We start from the raw sequence: 27270 nt of genomic DNA, 5'->3' as shown, positions 1-27270 counted from the left end.
AACAATTATGAGATGAAAAGTTACTAAGCCATAATTGTAATTAAAAAAACTATTTTTATTTATGTCACTATTTCGACATTTTGTTTCATAATTATGACATCGTAACTCAGAATTGTTATGTAATAATTATGATTTACCAAAGCATGCTTTGTTTTTCTTGTTTGGCTGAAATGGGTGGAGGGGAAATAATTTGCATGTAACTTGCTATTTATGTTATTTTTAATTTATTTGTAAGAATGAAGAAAGATTATTTCTGCACGTAAATTACAACACAAAGATCAACATTACTGCTATTTTTATTCATTTTATTCAAAAATCCATATGTGTAAATAATATGAAATAATATTTAATTATATTGAAAATAAATAAATGAGTAAGAGCAAACTTTTATTTAAAAAAAAATTTTTTTTTATAAAGAGACAGACCAATCAGAGTTAAAGCCGACACATAGGCCCCGCCCTCTTTGGTACCCAGTCGGTGGTTTTCGCTTCAACGGAAACTAACCCAACGCAACATCCTGGTCACGTGACCTGCACCGCAGCCGGGTCACCCACTTCAAACTTTATGCACCAAGTCTATCTAATATAACGAATAAAATATTGATTAAAAAGCAGTATATCGTTTCTCGCAATCTCGTCATAAATAATGTCGCTCTCCGCAGCCCGCTCGTTTCTGTCGGAGGCCGCTTACGGCGAGCAGGAGCTGGACGCCAATTCAGCGCTGATGGAGCTTGATAAAGGTGCTTCTTCATAAACAACACACACACAGAGCATGAACGACTGTTTTCATTCAATTATACGTGCCTAATATCATATCAGCTCTATCTGATAATGCAGTGCTGTGTGTTTGTTTACATTCAGAGAACAAGAAATCTGTAAGTTAGATATCATACCAATGTAATGAAAACAGTCCTGTTGTTTTGTTTGCACAACTAAAGGTTTAAGGTCTTGTAAGCTGGGCGAGCAATGTGAAGCCGTGGTGCTTTTCCCCAAACTCTTTCAGAAGTATCCCTTTCCCATCCTCATCAACTCAGCCTTCCTGAAACTGGCAGACATCTTTAGACTTGGGTAACTGCACAACCCTTATGTGCTGTTGGGGCTGTTTTCAGCCACTATGGGGTATTTTTGAGTCTTATTTTGGCCATAACTTTTTCCGTGTTTCAGCAAATGGAATGATTTTTGGTGACAAAGCTTATTTTTACACATATTTTAGGAAAATGCTTTGAAAATTTTCAAAAACTTAACAGTACACTCTGGGCAAATTCACTACCCTTTCGTTATGTTCGTGGCTGAAAACAGCCACTACTTTAAACTGCTGTAAAAATTGATCAGATAAATATTTTTATGCCATTTTTTTTTGCATAAATCTATTAATCAACATCAGTCCTGTTCAAAACTACTAAATGTTTTTTAAAAAATCAAGATTTTAACTCTTTAATTGCCAAATTCATAAATTATGACACTGATTTGGGAGGGGAAAAAACACAAAATTACTTATTTTCAATATAAAATGTGATTGTGGACTGGATTTTTTTTTACCTTTTATCACAGTCTTGGACATGTCAAAGATTAGAAACAACATTGGTTTTGATGCATTGTTAGTTTTTGTGCAGCATCAGATTTTAACTTTTTCTCCCTCATTTACGGTTCGTGGCTGTTTTTGCCCCATTGACTTCCATTATAACCACATTTTTTGATTGCAAAGCCATGACACCATAAAATCATGCATTTTTGATTGTTGGTGGTTTTCCCTGTTGGGAAGAGGTAAAAATTTAAATTTTTACTGTTGATAACCAGGTGGCACCATTAACCCTTTATATAGGCCTGTGCAAAAAAAAGCTTAGTTTCTGGCTTTTACATGGAGTCATATGGAGTATAATAGCATAATAAAGTGTGTGTGTGTGTGTGTGTGTGTGTGTGTGTGTGTGTGTGTGTGTGTGTGTGTGTGTGTGTGTGTGTGTGTGTGTGTGTGTGTGTGTGTGTGTGTGTGTGTGTGTGAGAGAGAGAACTCACCTTGATGCGTCTGAGAAAATCAAATTATGCACCTCAGCTCTCAGAACTACATGGAGTAAACAAAAACAAAGTAAGTGTATTTATGCATCTGCCTTTTGATAATGAGAAATGCAGACTAAACAAAAACTAAGCAAGTGGATTTGAACACTTGCATGCAAGCCTGCTGGTCATTTGATGGTGAGAAGAGCAGGCAACATGAGAAAGGGCTTGACTTGTAGTGAAGTTCTAGAGATGATCATGCAGCCTGACCCCTCCAGCGAGCGGCAGGATGTATTGTCTTCTCCCTCTGACACCACAGACTCAGGAGAGGCAGATCCTGATTTGGATGTGGCACCCTCATCATCCTCTCTAGCTTCCACTGAAGGCGAGGAGGATTCGGAGGATCCTGGGTCTGGGTGGATTGGGAGAAACGGCGAAGTGTGGTTTTCCACCAACGCGGAGACAACTCCCTTTCTTCAGCCTGCCAGAGGCGTGACTCCAGGGCCGACGAGATGATTGACCTCATTGTCAGCATGACCAACCTCCAAAACGCAGAGCTCTGCTGATTTCTTGAATCTTGAGAGGGACATGGTGGCTCTAAAAATCGCACGACCACTGTGATCATCCCACAGGCAACGTGTGGACTCCCCTCTGGACCTGTAGACGCCGGCCAAAATCAGTAGCCCCATGTATGCACGGAGATCTGTGGAGTCCACCCCGGTCCAGTTTCTCACTGTGCGGCGCCCGTAAAAAACAGATTGAACACAGAATCGATGTTATGGACCCTTGCGATGGCATAGCGCGTCGGCCATAAAGTCATGCCTCTGGCAGGCTGAAGAAAGGGAGTTGTCTCCGCGTTGGTGGAAAACCACACTTCGCCGTTTCTCCCAATCCACCCAGACCCAGGATCCTCCGAATCCTCCTCGCCTTCAGTGGAAGCTAGAGAGGATGATGAGGGTGCCACATCCAAATCATGGTCTGCCTCTCCTGAGTCTGTGGTGTCAGAGGGAGAAGACAATACATCCTGCAGCTCGCTGGAGGGGTCAGGCTGCATGATCATCTCTAGAACTTCACTGCAAGTCAAGCCCTTTCTCATGTTGCTTGCTGCTCTTCTCACCATCAAATGACCAGCAGGCTTGCATGCAAGTGTTCAAATCCACTTGCTTAGTTTTTGTTTAGTCTGCATTTCTCACCATCAAAAGGCAGATGCATAAATACACTTACTTTGTTTTTGTTTACTCCATGTAGTTCTGAGAGCTGAGGTGCATATTTTGATTTTCTCAGACGCATCAAGGTGAGTTCTCTCTCTCACACACACACACACACACACACACACACACACACACACACACACACACACACACACACACACACACACACACACACACACACACTTTATTATGCTATTATACTCCATATGACTCCATGTAAAAGCCAGAAACTAAGCTTTTTTTTGCACAGGCCGACCTAAAGGGTTAATGGTGCCACCTGGTTATCAACAGTAAAAATTACAAATTTTACCTCTACCCAACAGGGAAAACCCCCAACAATCAAAAATGCATGATTTTATGGTGTCATGGCTTTGCAATCAAAAAATGTGGTTATAATGGAAGTCAATGGGGCAAAAACAGCCACGAACCGTAAATGAGGGAGAAAAAGTTAAAATCTGATGCTGCACAAAAACTAACAATGCATCAAAACCAATGTTGTTTCTAATCTTTGACATGTCCAAGACTGTGATAAAAGGTAAAAAAAAATCCAGTCCACAATCATATTTTATATTGAAAATAAGTAATTTTGTGTTTTTTCCCCTCCCAAATCAGTGACATAATTTATGAATTTGGCAATTAAAGAGTTAAAATCTTGATTTTTTTTAAAACATTTAGTAGTTTTGAACAGGACTGAGGTTGATTAATAGATTTATGCAAAAAAAATGGCAAAAAAATGTTTATCTGATCAATTTTTACAGCAGTTTAAAGTAGTGGCTGTTTTCAGCCACGAACATAACGAAAGGATGGAAATTTGAACAATGCACAAGGGTTAAAATAAATAATAATTTTATATATATATATATATATGTGTGTGTGTGTGTGTGTGTGTGTGTGTGTGTGTGTGTGTGTTCATTAGCTTGTGGCTGTCTGTTACCTGGGTGAAATACTTTATCTGATTTGTCAAATATTTCTGAATAATGACAGGTGTTTAATAACAGGATGTTACTGATCTTCTTGTTTGGTCTCTGTTATGAAAAGTTCTGAATCTAGAAATTCACCCTTGTCACATTAGGAACAACTTCCTGCGACTCTGTGTGCTGAAGGTGACGCAGCTGAGCGAGAAACACCTGGAGAAGATTCTGAACGTGGACGAGTTTGTCAAAAGAGTGTTTTCCGTCATCCATAGCAACGATCCTGTTGCCAGAGCAATAACTCTCAGGTACTTTCACTTGCGAGTGTTTTTCGGCATTCACTTCCTCAAAATGTTTTGTTTTATTTTACAAAAGTCACATTTGTTGTGAGCTTCCTAATATTTAATAACATTTCTGTTATCAATTATTCTGTCAAAGACCATCTAAGGAAAATGTGACTGTACGTACACACTGTGTCAATATATGGTTTTGTTTCTTGTGCATATTGACAGGATGTTGGGAAGCTTAGCCTCCATTATTCCAGAGAGGAAAAATGCCCACCACAGCATCCGGCAAAGTCTGGACTCTCATGATAATGTTGAAGTAGAAGCGGCTATTTTTGCTGCTGCTAGTTTCTCTTCACACTCTAAGTAAGTGTCCTTTCAAACTGTCATGAAAAAAATATTTTGGTTAGGCACTGATTCATTTTTGGCAAAATATTAAAATGAATTTAGAAGCTGTTTTAGGTGGAAATTTCTTTGAAATGTGAATGTCTATATTTAGGAAATATTTCATTTGATCAATCAATGGAACAGCACAGGGATTCCTCCCAACCATTTTTTTCAAAATATGAGCCTGATTAATCTTGGCATTGTTATCCTGGAGTATGGACATGATAATGTATTACTACATGCTTGTTTATTAAATGAAAAGCTACACACTCCATCAATTATGGTTAGAAGAACTGTTGCCAAACATATGACATGTGAGCAATAAAATAATCACTGCAATAATGATCCACTCAAGCGTTTTCCTATTTAAATCCAAACTTTTTGGGGGCTTAGCAATGTGTTGTTATAATTTTATAAAGTGGGCTGATGGTTATTTAGAGAGTGTTGTGGTTTCAATCTTTCTGTGAAATCACTTCTCAGAGATCTTTGATGCCAGAAATATTTTAGACTTTATTCACAAACAAAGCCGAGCAACCTCCTGCAGGAGATGACGCCCCGCAGGAGATGACTCCGGAACATCGGTTAGCTTTTCACATATATACATACATCGCCTCCAAAAATGGTCATACATCCTAGATAGGGTCTTGCACCATGTGACAAACTTAAATAGAATCCACTGCTGCATCAGTATTCTTGACCTTTCTTCAAGCCCCTAAAAGTACATCCAAAGTCACACACTCACAAAAGAAATAAATAATAGTGTCTTAATATGTAGCTAAATTACTGATCTTCTAAATAATAAAATCTTCAACATTCCCTCCTCTGGGGCTTATCTAAGCCCCACTTTACTATCCCTTTCCCAGAGTGTAGTTTCACAATCCAGCCCTCTCAGTTATGCTACCTAGTGACTCAATTAAGTCACTCAGTCACCTTTCCAATGACTAGGTTGTGCTACCACACTCTGACGGAGTATTCGAGCCAAACATCTTTCTCCACATATTTTCTTTTCTTTCAGTTGTATTTTCTTTCTTTCAATGGAGAAAGTAAAAGACTTCGAATTCTCCCTATCAAAACAAAAAACATTGTTATAAGTGTGTGGATAAAGTTGGTTCAGCATTGCCTGTGGTTGTCACAGTTATGTAGAATACATCAAAACATTAAACCATGCATTATACTATTAAAAGTTTTTCTTGTAGTGCAGAATTTCTCTTCGACCCAGACACTTTACGCATCGTAGAGGGTCACCCTTCGGGGAGAGGTTAGGCTAGCACATACACCCAGGGTCTGGCTCGTCAATCATCTTCTCCTTCCTCACTTGAGTCATTGTCCAATGCTTGTACATTTAAATTTGGTTTATAAGCCAAATCTTAATAATATTGGTTGCCCTTTAAAATTAATTTTCATTATCTTGATATTTCAGCATTTCCATTTGCTTAACCGTGATTTTAACAACTAATGATCTTACTATGGGAAGTACACAACAGAATAATAACCACCTTTCAATATTGCAACTTCAGAAAACATTCCTAATTTAGCAAACCATGTTCATACTTCTCCAAACTTCAAATCAAGTTTTTCTTAACTTTTTGCTCTTAAACTTTTTTTTACTTAATCCTGTATTCGCTAAATGTTCCTCCCTGCGCAGTATTATTTGGTAAACGTGCAACACTGATCTTCAAACATAAGTCCTTCTACTTTTCTCATGTAATTGTTTTCCTCCTAATGCAGACAAAGCTTTACAGTAAATCTCTGCTGATTTATAATAAATAATTTATTCATTCTGCGTTTTTATTTTTCGTGATCCATATGAATTTTGATTTAAAATAGGGCTGGGTTAAATACCTATTTTTCTCATTTTCAATTGCTTCTTTTTATGAAGGAATATCAATTATTAAATTCGAAGAATCAATCTTTTAGTCAATCATTTTTAGTTGATGAACGAACAGAACATTGTAGTGCACCTTTTATCCTTTAAATCGCTTTGTGCTTCATTATAAAGTTTCATATTTTAAATTCAGTTTTATTACCAAAATGTAACAATAAATACCATTTAGACATTTTTAATCTCGCGTTATAGCTCCTCATTGGAGCTCCTCAGTTCAAGCGGTTCTCAACTGAATATCTTTTCTTCCTTTCTACTAATTTCTAAATAAACTCATGAATAATCTAGTTATGTCCCATGTAATCACTCAAACTACGAAAGCTTTAGAGCAATGTTACATTTACCTCATAAAAGTCATTCAATAAACTCATTAGACAATTAGAACAAATAACTCTAGAAAATAACTTTTCTACTACCTTACATATTGAATATATGTAGGCCTACATTTCTCTTTTTCTGTAAATCTAAATCCATAATTTTTATATCAACCATTTAAAACATAAAGCATTATAACTTAATTATTATTAAAACTTCCTTGTGTGCAATTTAAGTGTTCGTATACAATTCATTTTAATCTTCAATATTCTTGGAATAACTTGCTAACCCATTATCTGAATTTATTTCTGATAGCATTTCAAATCTAAGGAATACTTCTCTGTTAGAAATCTCATTTCTGCATCTGCCCCTCCTCTGCTAATAACATTGCCTTTACCCGTCTATATCATGTCCATATAATCCATTATCAAGCGTTTTAATAGTCCTTCTCGCCTATTTGTGTCGCTGTTCCTTTCTTAACTGTTTTTTGGCACAAATTTTACAAATTTCACATTCTTAATCTCTCTTTACAAATTTCACTCTCCTTTTCCTTAATCTCTCCTAATTCCCCCCTTGCGTACTGGTCAAAACCAGGCGCATCTGGATTGAAAATATTCAAAAGTGATGTTGGTGTAACAATCTGTCCTTCATGTGAATGTCAAATATCTGTTTTGACCCTCCTCTGGTACCATAGATTATTCTTAAGTGCCTGCTTGTTATTGAATTCGATTAACTTCCAATTAAATTTGTCGTTCTATTAGCACTACTTAATATTTTATTTAGTCAATAGCATATTGAATCATAACATAATCTTATGAATTAAAATTAAAATCGAATATTTGTTAATAGCCAGTCTTAATACTTGTTTTAATTTCAATTGTAGCCTTAAATTGTAATTTTAAGTTGCATTGGAGTACCCTTTTTTTTTAATCTATTTTAAAATTTCTTTTAGTTCTATTTTTTTTATATATATTTTCCTTTATGAATTGTCTTAATTCCCATTATTCTATGTAAATTTCTTGAATTAGTCGTTAACATTCATTTTATCATCATACCATACATTTTCTCTCTTCAATAATTTTTTTTTCTTTTCTGGTGGGGTTATTATTAAGTTGCTACTAAATATTCAAGGGCTTTAACATTACATTTTTTGAAAAGTTTGGTTGATGTTGAGTATTGTCTGAACTTGTACTCATCTCTTTCACTCTGTTGCTTCTCTTCTTTGCACAACTCCTTGTGAATCTCCCACATTCTGCAACTTTTCATTCCTGTGATTCTGGTCAAGTTTGTCTCCTTTTTCCATTCATGTTGATCTTTGTGAGTTGTTGTAATGGGTTGTTTCCTCTCATTTGCAAGGGAAGATCATTGATCCCTCACTTTCTGTTGTGGAGGGGGTTGAGGCTTGTTGGTGTATTTTAAGTTGAGACATGGACTTTGCTGATCAATGCACAAGCCTCTTTTGAGCCTCTTCTGAGATTACAATGCGAAGTCACTGGTTCTTTGTTAGAACCATCCCAGAAACCTTCCTGGAATTGAGCTACTATCATCTGTGAATGAAATCTTAATTATTTCTGTTAGTGACAACAACATATATTAAATCATCTGCTCATCTGGCCCATTGTCCTCCTCGGTGTTACCTGTAGAATGGTCATGTGGGCTGAGTGGTTTCCTTTTATTATCAGCAGGGCTTGAACCCATATATTCCCTTTATTTTTCATAAATTTGGCTTTTTATCTTCATATTTGCACCTTCTTTACATTATTCTCACATTACATTTCAAATGTACTTTTTACAATTAGTCAATTTAAAACGTATTTCATTGTTTTGAGTCCCACTATCAGCACACTATTCATCTTGGACAACACTCAACCCACTTTACAAGACAGAAGTTACAAGACATTATTTCATACTTTTGACAAATAATCAGCTCCATCGCAATATGCTGAGAAGAAAATCAGATGTGTTATGCTTCATCATGATATCACAATATGCTGAAAAGAAAGTCAGATTTGTTATGCTCCATCCTGATATTCTGAAAGGAAATTCAGATGTGTTATACGCTGCGCAAAATGTGGCACTGTTTTTTCCCATTATTTTTCTATTGCCACTACAGTTTCAACCAGGAAATTTAACCAAATTCATCCATGGTCATTATTTTATTGGGCAGAGTTTGCCCTGTGGGCCCACATATTCAATTTTCAATACAGCTGTATTGGCAAAATAATTGATTTGCCTCAGTCTCTTCAAACACAATCTCTCACACCATTCATACCCAGTCACACCCATTGGCCAACACACACTCCTGTTACTGCTGCAGCAGGTTCTGCTCTAAATGCAGAACTTATAATTTTAGCTGTGGAATGCCACAAGGTCTGATCAGGTCAACACAACTATGTCCAATCACTATTGAGAAGTTTCCATGATCATAAGGTTTCCGTTTAACACCGGTACAAACCCCTTTTTTTTTTTCTTTTTATAAACTCTAACATCCTCTATATTTTAGAATAATGTGCCTAGTTGGTCTAATTTTTCTTTCATATTATTTTTGTCTTTGCTCATGAGCTGCTTTTAAGAAGAAATTTGGAGATCTCTGCATAATCTTGGATTCTTGGCCAGTAACATTTCCAACTCATTATCCCAGTTTTGACGTTTATGATTTCATAATTTTGGACTTTTGGAGTAACTTTTTCCTCCAATCTATCTCTAGAATTTACCAAAACAAGATGGAGTGACCAGTATCATTGCTTTGTCAACAATAATAATCAATAATAATCATGCTTTTACAATAATAATCATGCTTTGACATTTTGTCTTTCTTTTTCTTTGCCAGAGAATAATTCTATCATGCTTTTAGCCCTATAGTTGTTTAATCTAATAGCCCTCAATATACCAAATCCAGCCTCCGTTCTAATTATTTGGTGAGTTTGAGCACCCACTTCTGTCTGTCAACATATTTTCTTTTTCTTATAGGGCTGGACTTGTACCTACTGAAAAAGCAGAGAGGGTTAGTTTAGCAGAGAATATAAAGAATTGCTCTTAGACCAGTGAATAATCAAAATGAATAAAGTTAATATAAAAAATTAACCAACTTTGAAGCAGTCTCTGGTGATCATTGAGGAGTCCACACCTGTGGTGCCCAGTTCTTCTGTTTTTAGATCATCAGTCTGTTGAAGCTTCTTGGCTGTCACTCTGCATATGTCGTCAGCCGATGCTGTCACTCAAAGGCCTGGTGTAGGCTCTGCTGTTTCTCTGCCTCTTCTCAGTTTTGGGCAATGAAGTTGATCCTGCCTGAGTTTTGCATCTCAGGATTTTATCTTTGTCCTTAGGAAAAGTCTCAAGTGAACGTTTCACCTTTTCCATCATTAAATCAGTCTTTCTCCTTGTTGAGCTTTCCAGAAAGTCAATTTCAGGAGGGGAGCAGAAAGCCCCTCACCCACTTCTGTCTTCTTCTTTCTGCAGTCGTGTCTTTTGACCTTTGGCCTCTTGTTGCTTTCATTGAAACTGTCAGTGAAGCCATCTGAAATTTGAACACTCAGAGATCTGCATGAATCAAATTTAACTTTTAAAAATACTAGGCCCAATTGTGTCTGAGCTGTCAGCTCTTTATCTAAATTTCACTTTTTAACCATCCTTTTTACTAGTTCTTCTATATAAAAATCTCACTGGTTGACAACAGCAGTTCTTCCATTCTATTTTTAGTAAAGCAAGTTCTTCATTGCAGGAAAAAGCAAGCTATTTCTGTTTTTCAATATCAGCAATAATCTAACTTTGATTATCTAAGTATAATTAACTTTTCCCTATCATAAAATCGGCTTTCAATCTTTATTCTATTTTTGCATGCTGTGTTCAAATAATCTAACATGGTGAATAACATTTTTCTCAACCAACATCAAGGAATTCCTCTTAACTTTTCTTTTTAATTATTGAATCAACAATATTTACTACAATTCTAAGATTCCTAATGTTTATGAAACTTAGTCACCCAATCTTGATCACCTAACACTGCACAACTTATTTTTTCTTAACACAAACTTAATAATCTGCAATGGAATAATTTTCCACTCTGTCTTCAGGGATAATGAGATACAAATTTAGACGTCTTCAGATATAACATATTAAGCACGTGCAATCTTATTTATATTGATCTATTAATATATATATTATTTTTCGGCTACATTTATTGATTAAATATATATCTTTCTTTTTTTTTTTTAATCTTATTTCACACTGCAATAATCTGCAAAGTTAATATCTTGAAACAATTGTCTTCCTTTACTTTTGTTAATACACAACATTTATTTCATGTCTCTAAATCTCATTCACACATTCTTTGTCCCTTTTCAAGTGACCAGGGTCAGGGGGTCACTATTTTTACCCACAGGCACAGTCAAGCAAGACACAGGATCCCACAGAAACACACACCCTATTCTGTACTCTATTCCCTGTCAGATCTGAATTATTCGCTACTTCTCAAATTTTTTATTTTCAAAACACTACATTAAATATTCACTGTTTCACCTCCTCAACACAGCAAAAAACAATACCTCTAAGATTCACTGATTCACTTCCTCAACACAGTGAAAAAACAATACCTCTTTAACTATACTAAAACTTCATCTGTGCACATGCTATTTACTTGTATCCTTCAAGGCCCACTTACAAGTAAAACACAAATCAATAATAACTGATATCCTTATCAGTACGGTTGTCATCCATCCAGGCCCACTTGACAACATAAAATCTTCTTCTGTGTATATGCTATTCTTGTATCATTCAATGCCCACTTACAAGAAAAACACCCTGTGTGCATGCTTTTTGCGTAATCATCCATCGAGGCCCTCTTGAAACGCAAAAACACAGATAAATCAACTGATATCCTTATCAGCCACTGATATCCTTATCAGTAAATACAAATCATCTGTATGCATGCTCTTGCCTATTATCCATCGAGGCCCACTTAATAAAGCAAAACACAGATTCTTGCATATTCGTACAACAAAACCTTAGCGCCAAATCAGCAACACCAGTGTTCACAAAATCCACACAGGATCATATAAGCACTGGCAAATACTACTGGGAGCTCCCCCGCGCTATTACAAACTACTTGATATCTACAAGGCCTTCTTATTAGAAATCACAATGCATGCAATCATTTCTGGAATCAAAGACCCCTTTTTCAATTTTGTTTTAGTTCTTTTAAATTTGAAGAAGCTTTTCTTACCACTTCCGGGCAGCTGGTGACCAACACATACTTTACACAAAAGCAAAAATGCTCACCTCAAAGTACAGTGGCCACTGTTGTTTGTGCCGGTCACCAGAGATGCCCTGTGTGGTTCCTTCAGCTCCTAACAAGTCCCGCTGGGGTGCCATTTGTTGTGGTTTCAATCTTTCTGTGAAATCACTTCTCAGAGATCTTTGATGCCAGAAATATTTTAGACTTTATTCACAAACAAAGCCGAGCAACCTCCTGCAGGAGATGACGCCCCGCAGGAGATGACTCCGGAACATCGGTTAGCTTTTCACATATATACATACATCGCCTCCAAAAATGGTCATACATCCTAGATAGGGTCTTGCACCATGTGACAAACTTAAATAGAATCCACTGCTGCATCAGTATTCTTGACCTTTCTTCAAGCCCCTAAAAGTACATCCAAAGTCACACACTCACAAAAGAAATAAATAATAGTGTCTTAATATGTAGCTAAATTACTGATCTTCTAAATAATAAAATCTTCAACAAGAGAAAACATGTTGAACGTAAACATTTTAATCATTTTTTTTATTCAATAGAGATTTTGCTGCAGGGATTTGCAACAAGATTAGTGAAATGATTCAAGGTACGTTATCTCCTCGTGAATGATCTTCATTGGTGTAAGTGTTCTCCAGTCTGATGGGTTGTGTGTGTTTGCCTGAAGGATTGGACACTCCAGTGGAGCTGAAGCTGAAGTTGATCCCGATGCTGCAGCACATGCACCACGACGCCAGTCTGGCCTCGTGCAGCAGAGAGTTACTCCAGGAGCTGGTGTCCTCCTACCCGTCCACAGCCATGCTCATCGTCACTCTGCACACCTTCACCCAGCTGGCCACCTCCTCGCTCGTCGATATCCCAGAGCAGGTCTGACTGTAGACATTGCTTTCATATAATGTCTTAAAGAGTTAGTTCACCTACAAATTCAAACTCTGTCATCAATTGACCCTTCGCAGGGAGTTTAATTGACAGGCGATCTGACCAATCATAATGCGCCATTCGCCGAATCCGCCATTTGTGTCTGACAAAGCAGTCAGGAGAGATAGTAGATTAACATGGGAGGATTTGAACTTGAAAAACGGCCTTTCCGCGGTTATACAACATTCCTTCTTATGTTCATTCATGTTTATTTGATGCTATAAATGAACTAGAAGATGATCGGTTCACGAGCAGCTTTAACTGATGCTCTACAGCGATCTGTCAGACACATTAAAAGCCACAAAACGGTATTTATTGTTTGAATTTCTTTAAAAATTTTTCCAAATATGAAAGTTGAGACTGTTTCATATTAAAAGTAATCTGGTCTGTCCTGTCTGTCAGCGTGTTGTCAGTGTCCTCTCTGCTCCACAATGTGTTTTTCACTGTGTGAGAACATGTGGCGTGAGAGCGGCGTAGCTTGTTGGACATAGCGACAGTAACTAAAAGACCGTCTTTTGGAACGGTCAATTAATCGTTAATAGATTGCGATCTCGATTCATATAGCCACGCGATCTCATTCCTAAATGGCAACGATTTGCCTGTGTCTATTAAACCTTTAACAAAATCATACTGGAACATTCAAATTCAAATTGTTGGCCCTGCCGCTGACCCAGAGAGAGCAGTTGTCATGTATAGGTATGAAACGGCTTCACAAGCAGTGTTTTCAACCACACTGTATCGTTATTTATGTGATACAGAAGAACTGATAGAAAAGTTACAGTTTGGATATAAACACTGATTTCTTCAGAAGCAACAAAAAAATTGTAAATCACCTTTTGAAAGTAACATGACGCTTCAAATAATGATTGTATCGATTACATCAGTAGGTGGCGACAAGTGACTGTTAAAGAAATGTATTTGTCACTGAATCGTTTACTCAAGAGACTCGTTCAAAAAAACGCTGATTCATCCAGTAATGAAACTGAAATATTTATGAGTGAGTCATTGAATCATTCATTAATTCATTAGATATTTTAAATAGTCTGCAGCAATCAACATTTGTCAGAAGCTATAGTAAATTACATGTTATTTTGTTAATCATGGGAGAATCGTGATCTCTGTTTGAAACCAAAAAAACTCTAATTCTCAAGTCATTCCAAACCAATAAGATTTTGGTTAGTCTTCGAAACACAAGATACTTTTAATGAAATCTGAGAGATTTCTGTCCCTCCATTGACATTCTATGCAACTACCACTTTGTCACTTCAAAAATCTCATGAAGAGATTGTAAAACGAACCCATATGAATCGACCGCTGTAGTCCAGATTTCCTGAAGCGACTCAATCAATGGGGGGACAGAAATCTTTCAGAAGATTTCATTAAAAAGATCCTCAGTGTTCTGAAGATGATTAAGTCTTTTTCATTTTTGGGCAAACTATCCCTTTAACGACTGAATTTGAAGTAAACTTACTGGGAAGTAAAATCCATCTTTGGATGGGAATGTGCAGTTCATTCTTCCTTATACAAATCTTTTTTTTTTGTCTTGTAGATTTGTCTTCTTCTCCAGTACTTGAAGGAGGACCCCAGAAAAGCAGTGAAAAGACTCGCCATTCAGGATCTCAAGCTCTTGGCTAAAAAAGCTCCTCATTTGTGGACCAGGAAGAACATACAGGTCAGAGAGTCACATATATTCATGGAACAGTCAGCTGGTTCATTTTTTACTAGTTAATGTCGATATATATATATATATATATATATATATTTATTTCCATCAAATGTGTTTGTAGGTGCTATGCGAGTGCGCTCTCAGCACCCCGTACAACAGTCTGAAGCTGGGAATGCTGTCTGTCCTCTCCACACTATCTGGTACCATCGCTATTAAGCACTACTTCAGCCCTAATACAGGTACAGACTCAATCTATATCAAACATATCGTGTTGACTTTATTAAAAATGCTTTTATGCAAAAGATTTCATGAGGTATCTTTACATTTCTTGTGTAACAACGTGAGTTTAAGCACCTAATCTCTCTGGATGTCGCAGGTGAGGCGTCTCCTGCACCCCGTCACACTGACCTGGTGAAGCTGGCGCAGGAGTGCTGTTACCATAGTAACCTGGCAGTGGCAGCCCATGGAATCACTGTGTTGACCAGCATCGCTGTTTCTTGTCCAGAGAAAGGTGGGCTTCTTCTCACCAATAATATATTTTTTTTGTATGGACTCAAAGGATATCCTTAGCCTTCACTTTAATACTGAGAATGTTTATACGAAAAATAGCGTTGCTTGCAATCTGAATATTTTGTCAGAGGTCATCCAGCTGGAACAAGAAACCGTGATGGGGATGGAGTCTCTCATCCTGCTCTGCAGTCAAGATGACAGTAAAACTGCACAGGCGACACTTAAAGTGAGTGTCAATCAAAGGTTTACAGGTCTTAGAGTATGTGACTTATGTCCCAAATAGCTTCTTCAGCTCTTGCGCTGGTTTGAGGCCACATTTCAGTAGAATCACGTACCCAGGTCTATAATGCAGCTTATTCTGGCACAGAAACACAGACACTTTAAGGACTTAAACTCCCGTCAGAGTGTCTCCAAAGCCACTCATCCTCCAAAACACATGAACTAGAGCAGAGTCTGCAAAGCGTCACTAGAGATGGCGTTAAATTACCTCAAAGCACATAACGTTACATGCAATTTGTAATTGAATGCAATGATTGGGCGAACATGTTTTGGTCCTGAGACTTCCACAGAAGATATATGTAGTTATCATATTTGTACATAACTATAATAATGTTTACATTTTTTGACCCCTTCTATTTTTGATTGCTATCAGGATGTGAAGAGAGTTTTAACCGTTTTAACTAAAATTGTTGTGGTTGGATTTTTACCATTATAGGGTGGTTGTGGACACACACTGCCAACACACATTTATGTTCAAACACCATTTAAAAGTGAATTTTGCATAATAAGTATTGCATTTTTCCGTTTTGTTTGAACCCAGACGGCGCTCACCTCTTTGGTGAAGATGTTGAAGAGCTGTCCTCATCTCAGTCAGAGCTCTGTGGATCTCCTGCTGGGACAGCTGCACTGCGCATGTGACTCCGCACGGGTGCTCATGTGTCAGGCTCTGGCTGCTATTGCCACCCAGCAGCCGGTGCTGGCAGAGGGGATGCTGGGAGATCTGCTGGACCTCTTCAGGGTGGCGAGTCACAGAACCTCAGAGAAACAGCAGGAGCTTCTGGTGAGCAAGTACAGAAATGATGTCCAACTGTAGCTCTTAAAGTGAAAATTTCCTAAAACGTTCACAAGAGTAATTTGTCTGGTTGCTTTTTGTAGGTTTCCTTGGCAACAGTATTGTTCGTTGCCAGTCAGGCCTCACTCTCAGCTGAGGTGAAGACGGTGATCAGGCAGCAGTTGGAGAATGTGGCCAATGGTTGGACTGTGTACCGCATTGCCAGACAGGCTTCCCGCATGGTGAGCCCACTTCCACTTCACTGGATGATGTCACTTATGAATCAATAGTCTGAAACGAGTTTAAATATAACCTTTAAAGGGGTCATCATCGGATGCCCATTTTTCATTGTATGGTGGTTGTGTCCACACACTGCAAAGACACGTTTATATGTAAACACCATATAAAAGTGAATTTTGCATCAGATGACCCCTTTAAAGGGATATTCACCCAAGAATGAGAATTTGTTGTTAATCAAAAGTGTTAACCAAATATACATACATATATATATATATATATATATATATATATATATATATATATATATATATATATATATATATATATACATACTGTATATATAATTCCAGACATTCATCCTCCATAATGAACCGTATGTTCACATTTTGTTCTGACATTTATTTAGCTTCTTCAGGATAAAAAAAAAAAAACTTCCATGAAACCTATCATGATATATTCACTCTACTGTACTGTATAATTTAAATATATATATTTGGGCTATTGTATTGAAAGAAAATGGCACAATGCACAAATTAATTTTATTTATTATATGTGTTTCTATATACATGTATTTCTGTTATTATTTATTTATTTATTGCGACCTGGATAGTTCTTCATGAGATTCACTCAGACAGGTTTGTCGATGTATTTGCGCTAGCAGCTATATAAAGGTAAAATGACTTTTCTTTTTTGAACTCGTCCACAGGGCTGCCATGATTTTTCCAGGGAGTTGTACCAGAGCCTTCGCACGCGCGTGGCCTCAGAGCACTTCTACTTCTGGCTGAACAGTCTGATGGAGTTCTCTCAGGCCGAGCAGTGCCTCAGTGGGCTTTCAGATGGAGACTACAGCGCGGCCATGAGCGCCATCTCTGAAGCACTCAAATCCTACCAGAAGGGAATCGCGTCGCTCATGGTTAGCATCCGCCAGTCACGCTCTTTGTTTTGTCCACTTCTCTTATTTTCATTTTGAAGCACAGAACTGTTTTTATGCGAGTGATTATAACCACGTTCTGCCTTCAGGCCGCCAGTACTCCGCTGAGTCCTCTGGCGTTCCAGTGTGAGTTTGTGAAGCTGCGTATAGACACTCTTCAGGCGCTGTCCCAGCTCATCTGCACCTGCAACAGTCTGAAGACCAGCCCACCTCCTGCCATCGCCACCACCATCGCTCTGTCCTCGGGCAGCGAACTGCAGCGCTGCGGACGCATTTCAACACAGGTGCTGCTGGAAAACTAAAAATTATTCAGACACCAGATAACATTTTTTATTTTTTTTATTAGTGGGTGCAGGACACTATAGTTAATTGATTTAGGATAGCAAAGTAAAGTAAATGGGACGACATATCCCCAAAAATTCTTCATATAGTGGACTACCAGTAAAATTTATACAAATTTGGGACCAAAAATTATTCAGACACTTTGACCTGACCATGTTTTCTTAAGTTGTTTTTTCTTTAATTGCTAATGCGATCTTTTTACACCATATTCTGAATAAAATTAAGCATTGCTTGGTAATTGGTTGACCTAATTGGTATTATCTACTTGTGTACTTAAATTTAACAGCTGACAGATATTCAATCAAATTCATTTGTGAGACAGTCTAACAGAAGGGTGGCCAATACCAGTGAATTATCAACTGATTTGATAACTCTGAGTTCTTGTCTACCATTATCTAAATTATAGCCTAGCGAATAAACTTTGATAATGTGAGAAATGTTGAAGGTGTCTGAATACATTTTGATTTGACTGTAAATCTCTATGCCTGCATATTTTGTTTCTCTGATTCCCTCAGTATTTTACCTAAAATTATGTCTAAGAATTGCTTAAAAGAATGGCATGTTTATGGTATGCTTCTTTTTTGTGTGTGGATTTGATCAGATGAAATTATCCATGGATGAATTTCGAAGTCTGGCGGCTCGCTATGCTGATCTGTATCAGTCTTCATTTGATGCCGACTACGCCACCCTCCGCAATGTTGAACTGTATCCTTTTTCACTCATGGAGAACGATCTGAGACCGATGGCATAAAATGCTCAGAATAGGTTTACAAGTTTACTTTTTTTTTTTTTTTTAAGGTGAAATATGTAAGATTTTTATGTTAAAATAATTCTAAAACTAGTTCATTGATTACTATTAGTATGCCATTCATGGGGTTTATCTCCCCCAAAACTAAACGTTGAGCATCCCAGACACCATCTAAACACTGAGAGCACTCCGCTCACATCTGAGGTCCTTTCAGGTCAGCCTATAGTGTGAGTTTGGGGGCGTGGCTAATGTACCAGGCGGAGCCAAAGCATGGCTGACGGTACATGGGTAAAGACATTCAGTGCAATTCACTGCATTCAGACCTTTAAAGATTAAAACGTTTGTGAACACATCAATGTGAATGGGGCATTGCGATGCAACATACTACAATTGTAAAGGAAACCAGTAAATTTAGCTCAAAGGGAATTATTAATTAGATCATAGGGAATCTTGAAAGAATCACTTATTTTACTGCTGAATGACTCCGGCATTCATTTGAACGGGCCGTAAGCTCTGGAGCGGATATAAATATCCAAACTATAGTGAAAACTGTATTTATTAGCACGGTAACATGGATCAACAGTTTAAGGCATTAAAAAAGTTTGAAGTTGGAACTGTGCAGCAAAACTTAACTTAGTTTATTTTCCGTTAGAAGTCTCGGTTCTAAGTAAGAGAAAGAAAGAGACGAGAGTAGTTAGATGGCTTGAAAGAAATTGTTTAACTGATGTTCTTCTGGGGCCGTATTCACAAACAATTTTAAGGCTAAAAGTAGCTCCTAACTGGCGAATTTAGGAGCAACTCCTAAAAATAATGGGCGTGTGACTCCTAACTTTAGGACTCCTAATTTTTTTCACTAAGAGTAATTCACGAAGCATTTTAGCCCTAAAAGTAGCACCTAAGTCTGGGACAGCTTAAAAGAAGTCGAGAGGACTCCTAACTCACTAAGACCTATTCACAAAGGATCTTAAAATCGCCGCGCGACAGTGTGTTGGAGACACTCAATGACACGGAGTTATTACAAAGATACCGCCTTAATCGTGAGGGAATACTGATTGTTGTGGATATTGTGAGGCATGCAATAACAGCGGCAACTAATCGCAACAACCCAATCAGTGCCGAATTGAAATGTTTGATAACACTTCGTTACCTGGCAACGGGGAAAATGCAATTGTGTAATGCCGACGATCTAGCGATATCCCAGCCATCGGTAAGCAGATCCATCCACCAAACCATCAATGCACTCTGTAGACCCCATATTAGTTTTCCTTTGGACATTCGCCAACTCCAAAGAAACAAAGCCAGCTTTATGGATATTGCCGGTGTGCCCGGAGTGGTCGGTGCTATCGACGGAACACATATTAAAATAATTGCACCACGTCAGGATGAGGACGTGTTTGTGAATAGAAAGAAAACCCACTCAATCAATACCCAGATTGTGTTCGATGCAAACTTCACAATTCTCAATGTTTTATCCCAGTGCCGAATTTCCCTTTTATTTTTTTTATTTTTTTTTCAGAACCAACTGGGCCAGCAGCAGTAACTGATCCTGCGTCCAGTTGGGATTTCTTTTCCGTTTTGGCGAGTTCATAATCCACTGTCATTCAACTATTACATTACTTCAATAGGAGCAACATTTCCTTGCTTTAAGTAGTCTATTTAGGCTAATAGGATGTCAATTTACCAAGCAAGTGTTAATGCAAGTGTCGTTTTTAATTATTAGTCAAGTGGCGGTTTTCATTAGGGTATTAGGCTACCTTGATTTAATTTAATTTAATTCACAACTTTTCTCTCTAGCCATCTTCTGAATTATGAACAGACACGCACAATGGTACTAAGCAAGGCACCGTTTCAATCAACCATTCAATAGTTAGAACAATTGCTTGAATTATGTGTGATTTAAGCATAATAGTCACATATATAGGTTGTAGACATGATATAGAATTACGCAGCTGAACGATGTTTGATTATAAGTACGTCAAGCATTGTTTTGGGATGATCTTTTGTATTTTGATATGTCAAGTGTGAATCTCTGTGGGTTTAAGAGATTTTCCCCCTGGGGTCGCTCAGAGGTTTTTAAGAAAAGGAAGGTCTGTTTTAAGTCTCTGTCATGGGATCACACAACCTCTGGCGTTATCTTTGTGGGGCTCGAGCTGTGCCATCTCCGAACCAATCCGTCTTTTACCAACTACCTAACATTGGCAACGTTCTTTATCTAGGCTCATCTCTTTGAAGCTTGCATGGCCATAAAGTACTTAGCTGGGGGGGGGTTTCTGTTAGTTAGCTCAGACTGGCTGGAGCCCACTTTATTTATGGTCCTAGATTGTTGATTTGGTGTTGAGTTTTGTGTGGAATTATGTTTCATCTGGAAGATTCATTTGTGTTTGGTTCGCCCTCAAATCCTACACAAAGGATGCTTCAATACCACACAACATCATCATGCACCCATTCAGAAAGACAAATGTTATGATTCATTGGATAAACAGAGTGTTAGCCTACTTAGTTGCTTATCATGACGCATAGCAACACAGCTAAAAGTAAGAGCTGTGTTTGTGCTGTTTGAGTTGGGGACGGTGTGAAACTTGCACGTTTGCAAGAATGTTTGAAAATATGCTGTATTTTTGTATTTCCGCTAGTGTCGCAGAAACATACTTCACCTTTAAGACTGGTCAACTTGCATAATACTGGTCAAGTTACATAAAAACAAATCTGAAAAGTATCTTGGCTAACTGCTAGTTGATGAGACTTGTTATAAAGACATACGCTGTGTCCGAAATCACATATTGTATAGTATACTCATTTTGTACAAAATACATTAGTGATTTGTTTAGATTAGATGAGTTTATGATGTTATAAAGTTTTTAAGCTATTGTAAATACGGTGTTCATAAATGAATCTCAAGCTGCTCTGCAAAACATCTGTACTTTCCTTAAAGCTTTTCTCAGACAACAGCAAAGCTGCTTGCTTGTATCTCATGTTATTGAGGCTTTAATAATTGATCCGCAAACGGCCAGGTAAGAAAACTCTAACTCATGAATCCGTAAAATGAATCTTAACTTTAAACCGATGCTTCAAATATTTATTGTGGGGTTTTGACAAGATGTTTGGGAGATTTTTATACGTTTTAATATTTCATTGGCACGTTGTAATGACATCTGGTTCAGTTTCCAGGAGTTCGGCACACATGGATCGGTTCTGGCAGAGAGCGAGTATGAACTGAGAATGCTGGCTGTGTTCAATCACGTCCTGGAGGAAGTGGAAAACTTAAGCAGGAAGCACCCTCCTGTCTCTTACCTGGTAACGTTGAAGTGTTTCCATTGGCTGACTTTCCACGTGTGCAGATCTATTTGGATTCACTTTTCATAGACATCATCTGTCTTTCATTTTTCTATTTCTTGCTTTTTATTTTATTTGTCTTTTTACTATGCGTTTCAAGCACACTGGCTGCCTGTGTGACGCCGTCATAGCCATCTTAAAGGTACCGCTGTCATTCCAGAGATATTTCTTCCAGAAGCTTCAGTCCACCAGCATTAAAGTAAGTAATTGAATAATTGACTGTGGTTGAGACTAGGCTTGCTACGATACTCTGTGTTACCGGTGTTACACGGTGTTCAGTCACAACACCGGTTTCATCACTTGCCCACCGCGGCACCGCAAAAAAAATAAAAAGTTTAAAGCCTTAAATATTTAACGCAATTGACTAGTGTTGTATGATCACGCTCTTATTAATGTGAATGCTTTTAAACCGTTCAAGCGCGACAAGACTAAAGAGACCGCGCTGTAAGTCCTGCCTATTACACACACACACACACACACACACAACCCACAGAAAAGATGCGCGTCAGTCGCCTATCGAGTTCTCTTTCGGTCTTGAACAAACCATAACACACACTAGGGCTGGGCGATATGGCCAAAAAAAAATATCACGATTTTTTTTTTTATATCAGTCGATATCGATAATTATCGATAAATGTCAAATCTTTATTTATTTCAAGTTTAAAGACAGATTTGTACTCCAAAGTGAAAGCTGTAGAAACCGGAGCGTTGTGTTTTTAAACTACTCTTTATTGTCAGAACATATCATGACAAACACTTGCCAAACAGGTGAACATTTCACAAATCCGAGGTAGAACATTCAAACATTTGACATTTTTCCTTAACAAAATAAATATCTTTATTTCAGTAGTATTAGCTTGAGTTAGGATGCAGATTTACTTTATACAATTTATGTTCATTAACAAAAACAGTAACATCTGTTAAAAAAAAGTAACAACATTATTTTTATTTGGTAAAATGTAATATTCTTTAGTTTTATTAAAATTAACCATTGGTCATCCATCATCATGCATTTAGATCATGATAACCACAGATAAAATGTAACTTTATGGTTTCTATGGTATTTATGAAAACCAGTAGCCTAAATACATTATTAAAACTGTAATTATATTCCATTAGTCCTTTAATACATTGTCTACATTAATAATATTATACAATTCAATATATATATCCCACATTTCATGATGCAGTTAATATTACTAGGCTAACGTTACAGTAACGTTAAATCCCTGGTGAATGATGGGAATGTGTAGCCGGAAAAGCTTCTGACTGTATCGTTGCGCACAGTGCTTCTCCTGTTCGTCAGCGCTGCTTCATCTGCCTTTAAACTGGTTTAAATCACTGAGACTTTTGTGTTCCTCGCTGAATTCAAGCGCTTCTCACTGGATCTAGTGACCGAGATCGATCAGAGTAAACGCGTCTGCTCGAGTGAGCTAGCGCTCGCGCTGCCGTTTGGACTTTGAGCCGAGTGGATAAACGGTCCGTGTGGCGCGCGCGGTTCAAATGAGATTCGTTCCGCTTTTGGCGCAAAAACATTATCGAACATTTATCGAACTCTTGATATCGTTTTATCGGAAAAAATTATATCGCGATAATTATCGTTATCGTTTTATCGCCCAGCCCTAACACACACAAATTATGCCAAAATGTCCGTTTTGTCGAGTGTCCTCATAAGAGCAGTCTTACATGATTTAAATAAAGTCTAAAATAGGGATTTGTGAGAAAATGGGACGCGTATACGTCAGATCGCGTCTCTGTCAGCAGCGGCCGGTCTTCAAGTGTCATTAATGTTAATCAAAGAACAAAGGTAAGAGAGCAAATTACTCACTCAGACCCAGCGCCAGGAGGATTATTATACCGGTAGCCTAATAATCATGAATGCACTCCACTATCTTTTAACACATCTCCGGCGAACGGCTTCTTCACGCAAAAGAAAAACTCATGAAGCGCAGTGAAATTCAGCGCCCTATGCGCCGTTTCCTGATGGATCGAGCATCGAGGTTGTTCGTTAACTTCATTGTATATGTGCAATTCACACGAGCTCTAAGCGCATACGAGAATGCTGCGAGTAGTCAAACTTTATTAATGAAATAGAAAATCAGAGGGATTCATTTCTGTAATGTTTTTTTTAATTATTTTTTTATTTTATTTTACACCCTTTGTCCGGTCACACGGCTTTCATAGTTTTCAGTTACGTGACTGGTGCGGAGACCTGGAGTGTTATTGACATTTTTTATTTAGTTTTATTCATATTTTGATATTTTTTTTATTTTTTTTTACATCGCCCACCCGATGAAACCGATATTACCAGTGTTGTCACAAGTCGATTAACCGGTGGGAGAATATTATCACCGTCACATCTCTAGTTGAGACTCCTTCACCGGCACAACTCTCATGCAAAATTTGCAAATTTCATGTGTGATATCCACAGGATTTTCATTTGGGTTGAAATATTTCTATGCAGGGTGACGTTTTTCTTCATCACCAACTCCATCTTTGCTCACAAAATGATAGAAAAAGATTATTGTTCGCCCCAATAATAGAACTAATTAAATGAATGATCAAATAAGTAAAGTTCTAGCATATACGTCTTAGTATCTAAAACCCACATCTTCACTATTAGTGAAGAGACGCTGCAGGTAGAATTAATACACACGCAATCACTCTCTCACTAATGCATTTACATGAATGCAATCTTTACTGTGCTACTTTATCAGTATCTGATTTAGAACGAGCAGAATTCTGTGAGAAATATAACAACCCAAAGACAAAAGAACTGATAAAGATAAGCCGTTATGTATCTTGTGGGCAGCGCTGTCATATGCCTCAGCTGAGCACAAGACGACCTGTGTTCGAGTCTCAGCTCGAGGTTCAGGCTTATTTGTTTACTAATGACGTCATCAGCGACTAGACTACGTCGACTTTAATCACATAAATGTTAACTTAAAACTGTCTGAAGTTGTTCAACCCCTATTATATAATATCTATTAAATATTTTACATATAAAATTTAGTAAGATTATTCAAATTTAGTAGTATTCAAGTACAAGCCAGTTGCTCAGAATAATCATAATATAGTATATTTCCTTAAGTACTTTACATCCATGTCCGTTACTATTTATAATGTTAAATAGCCCTCTGTGCTCAATTCATGACTTTGCTTTCGTTAATTTCAAACTGTCTGAAAGGTAAGACTTTTATATCATTTTAAATGATTGTTGTTTTAGCTTGCCCTCTCTCCATCTCCTCGTACCCCCAACGAGCCAATCCCAGTGCAGAACAACCAACAGTTGACTTTAAAGGTGGAGGGGGTTGTGCAGCATGGCTCCACTCCGGGACTGTTCCGGAAGATTCAGGCGGTCTGCCTTAAAGTCAGCTCTACTCTACAGACAAAACCAGGATCAGACTTCAAGGTGAGTTCAACCCAGAGTCAAAAGTCACATTGTTGATCATCTAATGCAGTTGTTCTTCTCAGTTAGTGGGAAACATAATTTCTCAGTTGCGTATTCTCACATTCTCAACTTTGATTTTAGATTCCTCTTGATTCCAAGACCAATGAGATTGAGCAGAAAGTGGAGCCTCATAATGATTACTTCAGCACGCAGTTCCTGCTCAACTTCTCCATCCTGGGCACACACATGGTCTCTGTTGAAGCCTCAGTTGTAGACACCAGTGGGATCGAATGGAAGACGGGACCAAAAACCACTGTGTCAGTAAAGTCTATGGAAGACCCTTATTCCCAGCAGCTGCGACATCAGTTACAGCAGCAGCAGCAGACGACGACGACAACGACGACCGGGCCTCAGCCGGGAGCCCAGAGGAACATCTTAGCCCGCTTCCAGTGACCTCCAACCTCATCGACTGCTTAATGCCTGTATCTTAGGTATCTGCCTGTATCTCATTCATAGCCTTTCTTATTTGTGTTCTTCCGTGTGTTGTGTGAGTGAGCGAGTGAGTGAACTGCTATCTGGCTAATTTTACTTTGTGTAATAATAAATAGGCTCACATTTTTCTTCTGTTGTATACTTCCATAAGTCTCTGTGTAAATGCCTAGTAAAATAACTTAACTAAAACAATATTCGTCTTTATTGCATTATGGGTCTCCTTACTTGGTTTCACCGTTATGGTGGATCGGAACAATCCTAATGAAGGATTTCCTTCCGGAGAGGAATATTACTTCCACTGTAAGTGTGATGCTATAATTTGGATTTTAGTTTTGTCAGTTACAAATTAGTCCATTATCTTCTGTGGTAGATATACTAAAAGTTTTTAATGTTGTTTATGTGGTGTTTTTAATGTTTTAAGACAAACCATGTACAAATTCATGAGTCAGCACCATTGCTGAGTATTTTATCCTTAAAACTGTAGTGAACCAAACAGTCTCAAAAACGTGGTTTGAAATTGCTGGTGTTTCTGACGTCACAAACTACCTTGTAACCAATCAGGTCAACGTGCGATCTTCAACGAGTGGATCTCTGCGCTGGTGTGAGTGAGTGGAGGCGGGGGCTCATTTATTTATTCATAGAACCGCGTATACAAAATTAAGCAAGGGTGTAGTTACATTCAATCTATTTTAAGGCATGAGTATTTTTTTTTCCAAGGAGGAAAACTTGAAATATGTCGGTTTGGTGATCAACGATGAGTTTTAACTTTGGGAAAAAAAATTGACTACGGGGGACTTTTTTTCCTTGAACTGGGCTGGATTTCCCGATAACGTTGATTCTAAAGGTATAACTTAACTAAAGGTATACAATTTCTAGGCGTGTTCCCCGAACATTACCTTCGTAAGTTGCTTAAGATATACCTTCTTACGTGCGACGTTACCAGGTGCTGCCCGTGGCGATGGTGCTGAATTTGTTGATATCGATGGCTCGAGAATCAATGAATCACTCATGCAGGGGCTGCTTCTCTGCGTTATGTGAGAAAGCGGTGTTCTTTATAAAAGAAGCACTTCAGAAATAGTTGAAATTGCATTTATCAGGACTACGTATTTTACAATTGTTTAGTATATTGCTGCCACAATATGGGCCTATTTCAAATGTTTACGTGCGCTTTCTTTTCTTTCTCCTTTGTGTTCGCTGAGGTGGAGTTGGGGTGTGTTAACTTTAGAATTATATTTGTATAGACTGAGATGTAAAGAAGCTTTTTGTACAGTGGTGTCTAGCGGAGTGAACTGTAACAGTGTAACGTTAGTGGTCCAGAGACCAACCTCACGAACGTATGACTTACAGAAGGTACACGATTACCACAATGTAACACTATTGTGATTTTTAGTTTAGCTAGCATACGCCAGAGCTAGT

General features: G+C 37.9%; 1 protein-coding gene across 1 annotated transcript; it reads left to right on the top strand.

The window, feature by feature from the left end:
• Positions 1 to 441: 441 nt before the first annotated feature.
• On the top strand, positions 442 to 26057 carry ints7 (integrator complex subunit 7). The gene is made up of 20 exons (XM_079639114.1): positions 442 to 739; positions 938 to 1067; positions 4275 to 4421; positions 4626 to 4763; positions 12775 to 12821; positions 12900 to 13099; positions 14700 to 14822; positions 14938 to 15055; positions 15193 to 15327; positions 15455 to 15552; positions 16147 to 16386; positions 16482 to 16619; positions 17324 to 17530; positions 17638 to 17832; positions 18492 to 18595; positions 21581 to 21649; positions 21800 to 21932; positions 22072 to 22170; positions 25198 to 25383; positions 25504 to 26057. Exons 1-20 carry the CDS (start codon positions 646 to 648, stop codon positions 25813 to 25815), a joined length of 2913 nt encoding a protein of 970 aa, XP_079495240.1. The 5' UTR covers positions 442 to 645; the 3' UTR covers positions 25816 to 26057.
• Positions 26058 to 27270: the final 1213 nt, after the last annotated feature.

This window comes from Phoxinus phoxinus, assembly GCF_949152265.1.
Source record: "Phoxinus phoxinus genome assembly, chromosome: 16".
NCBI lineage: Eukaryota > Metazoa > Chordata > Actinopteri > Cypriniformes > Leuciscidae > Phoxinus > Phoxinus phoxinus.
The sequence above is the reverse complement of the archived record's forward strand: the minus strand, read 5'-3'. Positions and strand labels throughout refer to the sequence as shown.

What these genes read in the sequence shown, in the direction of transcription:
- ints7 (XM_079639114.1), top strand. Translation starts at nt 646, where the DNA reads ATGTCGCTCTCCGCAGCCCGCTCGTTTCTGTCGGAGGCCGCTTACGGC. An exon ending in CCAGACAGGCTTCCCGCATG is followed by an intron (nt 16,620 to 17,323) that starts GTGAGCCCACTT and finishes ACTCGTCCACAG; the next exon opens with GGCTGCCATGATTTTTCCAG. An exon ending in AGGGAATCGCGTCGCTCATG is followed by an intron (nt 17,531 to 17,637) that starts GTTAGCATCCGC and finishes TTCTGCCTTCAG; the next exon opens with GCCGCCAGTACTCCGCTGAG.